The sequence below is a fragment of the Polistes canadensis genome, unplaced genomic scaffold, assembly GCF_001313835.1.
Source record: "Polistes canadensis isolate GaletaPanama2010 unplaced genomic scaffold, ASM131383v1 scaffold_230, whole genome shotgun sequence".
Taxonomy (NCBI): domain Eukaryota; kingdom Metazoa; phylum Arthropoda; class Insecta; order Hymenoptera; family Vespidae; genus Polistes; species Polistes canadensis.
The window spans coordinates 218,203-223,936 of NW_014569777.1; the positions used below are offsets into that span (position 1 = coordinate 218,203).

General features: G+C 27.8%; 1 protein-coding gene across 4 annotated transcripts in view; it reads left to right on the forward strand.

Annotated features, from left to right (window-relative positions):
* LOC106790320 (arf-GAP with SH3 domain, ANK repeat and PH domain-containing protein 1) overlaps positions 1 to 2,101 on the forward strand; it is a 20,419-nt gene extending 18,318 nt beyond the window's left edge. For all 4 annotated transcript variants that reach the window (XM_014755120.1, XM_014755121.1, XM_014755122.1 and 1 more), the window contains one exon: positions 761 to 2,101. In XM_014755120.1, coding sequence (XP_014610606.1) covers positions 761 to 976 — 216 coding nt within the window. In that variant the 3' untranslated portion in view covers positions 977 to 2,101. The remainder of the gene's footprint in view (positions 1 to 760) is intronic.
* The last annotated feature ends 3,633 nt before the right edge of the window (positions 2,102 to 5,734 follow it).

Consider the following 5,734-nt stretch of genomic DNA (forward strand, 5'->3'; position numbering starts at 1 on the left):
TTTTTTTTTTTTTTTTTTTTTTTTATTTATTCTATGAGAAGTATTTTTTACGTTGCTGCTTTTAAAATTCTGCTCGTTTAAATTCAACCGTTTGTGAAATTAAATCCGAGCCTTGTTTCTAATATTAATCGATGAGATCAGCAGCCGCCATATTTGAAAAGATCGAAGCTTCGTTCGATTATTTTAAAAATTTAAATATTTATCAATCCTATCATTAAAAACAAATCGATCTTAAATAATTATTGAAAAACTTAAAGACCATCGGTTATTTATTTTAATTACAATTTTTCTTTTCATTTATCTATTTTTTTCATTTAATAATATTAATATTAATAAAAGACCAACAGCAGCAGCAGCAGCCGCCATATTGAAAAAGATCGATAAATTTCATTCGATTCTTTCAAAATCAAATTTTAATCGATCCTATATAATATTTTTAAAAACTTCAGGGGGGGGGGTAGTGGTCCATCGCGCATTATTTATTATAATTATTATTTTCTTTTTTTATTTATTTATATATTTTACTAATATTAACAAAAAAAGTAACACAAATTACTTCTCACAAGAAAAAGAAAAAGAAACAAAATATCCCAAATAACATACATATAATCCACAAATTATTCTCTCAATTACTATTACTACTACTATTACTACTACTATTTACTATTTACTATTTACTATTACTACTATTTCTACTTTTTATCAGAGAGAGTATCCATTTTTTGTTCTCTTTTCTCTTTTCCATTACTTCCCACCATAGCCAACGTCATCGACCTTGAATGGTTTTCGACGGTGTCGAGCACTATACGATTGCGAGGCTGATAACGAGGACGAGTTATCATTCCGTGAGGGTGAGGTTATAATAGTAACTAACGAACAAACCGACGATGACAATTGGATGGAAGGTGCATTGGAAAGGGCACCTGAAAGGAGAGGAATGTTCCCGATAAGCTTCGTTCACATGCTGCAAGATTAACATTCGGTAAGCCTAAACTCGTTGGCAAGTGTCTCGAGTACGGCAAGTTCAGTAAGCATCGCCAGTCTTGGAAGAAGAAATTGGCTGAGAAAACAAAAGGATTGAAGGAATTTCAGAAGAATTTCAACGATTTCACCAAAATTTTCCGGGATTTAGAGACGTGAATCCTTTTATTTATTAAGAATATTTCGGTTTTTATATTAGAGAGAGGGAGGGGGGTTTGTTAAGGGAGGATAATATGAAAATGGGGATCAATCAGGGAGAAGAACCACGTATAAATAATGAGTTTTATTTTTGTTGTTGTGTTTTTGTTTTCGTCCTATTTCAAAGTTGAACGGAAATTGTGTTCCTCAGTTTTTTTTTTTCTTCTTCTCTCTCTATTTTTTCCTTCTATGTTTCTCGTTGTTTATATTTTTTCTTTTGTTATAATTTGGTGGAAAGAACAAAAATATGTTGTCCCGATTATAAATTAGTCTTGTTAACGTTCAAATATTTTGAATAATGATCACGTGATCAATTTTTGTTTTTTTTTTTTTCGGTTTTATTACAAAGCAGAAAAAAGGAACGTGGAGGAGAATAGGAATGGATGGATAAGTGGCGGCAAAATTTGAAATCGTTTCTTCTTTTTAATATCAAAGAGAAAAATTAAAAGTTTATCGAGAAGAGAAAGGAGATATGACAGTTCGTGATCAATCCAAAACTAATTGTTAAATGGATTAAATTATTGATCAAGTATTCGAACAAATTAAAAGATAATAATAAAGGATGAAAGGAAAGGAGTAGAAAAAAAGAAAGTAAAAGAAGAAAAGAAAGAAATCAAAAAAAGTCGAATTAATCTATCGGTATGAAATACACGACGAGGATTATTTCGATGTGCTTAAATAAACAAATCCGCTGAAAACGGATAGTTGCTTGGTTCTAAGCCGTTACCAAAATGTGATATCGTATATTTCATTGTAAATCGTCATAGAATACACACGCATACAAACGCACACGAACACACACACATATACACGCGCGCATTTTCATTGAGAGAATTACGTGGTGGAGTACGAACACAAATTTGACGTAAAAAGAAAAAAAAAAACAACAAAAGAAAAAAGCATGTCGGACAAAAAAGAAAAATAGAAAAAAAAAACAATATCAGATTTATAAAAACGAAAGTTCATATTTATGACGTATGTACCGTTATTTTCGTGACGTAACAAAAGAAACCGAATCCATACGAACATAAAAAATGAGGTTTATATTTCTCGATAGTACATATATATATATATATATATATATATACACGTATCACTATCTATATTAACAACACACTATAATGTTGTATGCACTTTTAATCTGGCATACACATACAACAGATATTTGTCCCAACTGCCAATGAAGAAAAAAACACACACATACATACATTAAATCCCATTTATAATGTTCTAATGTGAAATAGAACAAAAGGGTTAAAGAAAATTCAAGGGTAACGGATCATTACTGAAATACTTTAGGTGTGTATATGCGTGTGTATGTTGGTACTCGCGTAAGTATATATATATATAAATGATGATAGGTCTACTATTATTATATAAAAAAAAAAAAACTCCATCCTGTTTAAATATAAAAACGTTAAATTAAAATATTATTGCATGGATAATTACGAGTATTATATTAATATATATATATACACATACAAAACATACATATACACATATACAACGCATACATAAACGTATATATATATATACAAGTCAACATAAGATGATGTATTACGAGTATGTGTAAATTTTTTAATGCCATATTATGTGCTAGTAAAAAAAAAAGAAAAGAGCTCTATAATAATGGAGTACACAAACACATACCACACAAATAGAGATATATTATATATATATAGAAAGAGAGAGAGAGAAAGAGAGAGAAAGAGAGATATTGATTAGAAATCTAACGAGATTTAATTAACAATATTCTTCGATATCGATTTTCGAAAACGAAGAATTTTAAATCGATTTCTCGTTTTAGATTATTTTAAGAATATTACGTCGTGTAAGTATATATATGAGAAATGATGATGACGTATGTTGAAAATTCGAATTTAATAGTATTCTAATACGTGTGAATATAAACGATACATAACCAAAGAAAAAAAACCATGGAGAAAAAGAAATTGAAAAACTAGTGAGAGAGAGAATCTTGTAAAAGAATTTAACGAAAAGAAAGAAAAAAAAAAGGAATAAAAAAGATGGAGCAGAAAAGAAAAAAAGGAAATAAAAGAACCGATTCGGTGGATATATGAGATCGGCGCAGGATTTCAAATTTCGCGCCTCGACTTTCGCGCGCTCCGATGTTCGCGTTTGAATCGTATTGGTTTCCTTTTCTTTTTTTTTTTTTTTTTTTTTTAAATGTTTTTTTTATTTTGACTCTTATCAGCGTAATTTAATTTATGATAAAAGAGCACATTGAACGCATACGAAGAAAGATAAAAAAAAGAAAATGAAATGGAAAATGATTATAAAAATAGAAGAAAAAGAAAAAAAAGAAAAAGGAATTAAAATTAAAATAATATAAACTTAAATTTTGTCTTTCATTTGTGACGATTTCGTTTTGCCTTATACGACATTTCTAATTTTTACGTCGCATAAAATAATATATTGTGTGCGTGACACAATACAAAAAATTTCACGTACGTAACATGCCATTGTTAGATTGTCGGGCAAAACTTTAAAATTAAGGGATTAATGTGTAGCGCGCATATTTTTGTGTATATATGTACGTATAGAGAATGATGAATATGTGTGAATGTTCTATTTGTGTTAGTAAGAGAGAGAGAGAGTGAGAGAGAGAGACATAGTTATATGTAAAGGAAAAGAAAGCGTGAAAGAGAAAGGAATAATCGATGTTTATATATTATAAAATGAAGAAATTCACTTAATTATTATAATAGTGTTTAAGTATATACATGGACACGGTGTTGTCTATTAATTATGGGGCTATTGAAAGGAGACACTCATTTTTCATCCTTTGCATTTCGAAAACACACGCTCATAGAAAATATTTACACGAAACCACGTTTAGAAGATAAGTATTTATTATTATTTTATAGCGCCTTATTAATCGCGAAAAAATCGACGATGAATAAGGAATAAAAGAAAGAAGGAACGAGAAGGAGGAAGGTGATAAGAAAATGAACGGAAGAAAGATAGTAGTATGATTGAGAGAAAGATACAAATAAAACAGGAAAAAGATAAGGAAAGGAAAATAAAGAAAATGGTAGGGTGAGGAAGGAAGGATTTTTTGAATTACTTCGTACGACATTATGAAATAAGACTTTCATTGTAATTCGTATGCGTATTAGATACGGAAGAAAAAAAAACATTAATATAATTATAACAATAATAATAAAAATACACGAGAGAGAGAGAGAGAGAGAGAGAGAGAATTCCGCGATAATAATAGTTACTTACTGACATATTTGAAATGTGTGTGTGTGTATAACACATCAAAAAAAAACACTTCAACTTTATGGTCTCTGAAAGAGAGAAGACTTTATTCGATCATTATATTAAACATATTTATTGATATACTTAAAGATTTCATATGTGCATTAGTATCAAATGATGTCGAATATTTGCAGTAGGGATGTATAACGCGAGAATCACTATAATCTTTCTTTTTTTCTCTAAATTATCAAGAAAAAATTATATATATATATATGATGACAAAAATTATTCGAATATTTCTTATACCGTCTGTCGGTAACTTATCGATCTATGATTATCGACTATTGTAACTACTGTCGGCAAAGTAGAAAGTTATATTACCTATGATAGAATATGAAAATAAATTTATGAAGATAGGTCGATAATAAAAAAAAGAAAATAAGAGAGAAATATAATATATATATTTCTAAAATTAAAAATGCCTGTTGCTACGCACTATATATGATGAATTTGATATATTCTTCAAATTGTAAAATTAAATCAGTAAAGTATCAAATTGTATATTCAACGAGAAAGAGAGTAAATTGTAATTAAGCATCACCGATCTGCAGATATTTGACAAAAATAAATATAAATATATATACGTATAGATTTAATTTTAAGAGAAAAAAGAAGTAAAAAAAAACACATTTCACTTGAAAGATGACAATATATCAATATCCCACTTGTATACTTCTTCACCGTTAAAATTATGCACAATGTCTTTAAGTCGAGCGCGGATTCAAATGGAAAAAAAAAAAAAAATTAAAAAATTAATTAAAAATAAATGCTATTTAGAAAGCTGCAGAATCATTTGTTGTTATTATTGTTTCTAAAATATACTTATTTAATCTTAAAAATATAATAATATGAAATTTTTCCCTTATTATTAAAATTAATTATACATTAACTAAAAATAATTGATTAATACTTTTTTAATGATATTGAAGGGAGAATAATTTTTTTTTGTTTATATATTTCAAGGTAAGTTTTTTTATTTACTTATTTATTTATTTAATGAAAATGTAAGAAAACCTTGTTTTTTGTTAATAAAATACTTCGTACGACGATGTTGAAGGGAAAAATGATATATTTTTCGCATTTTTTTTGTTTTCTTTCTGTTATTTTTATTGAAATTTATTTTCTAGGTCACGTTTTGTGTATGAAAAATCTTTTATTGAAAAATGCTCTTCGTGCTACAACGTCAGTGTATCTTCGTCTATTTAATGACAATGATTATTATTATCATTATCATTATTATTTTTTTTTCTTTCATTTTTTTTTTTTTTTT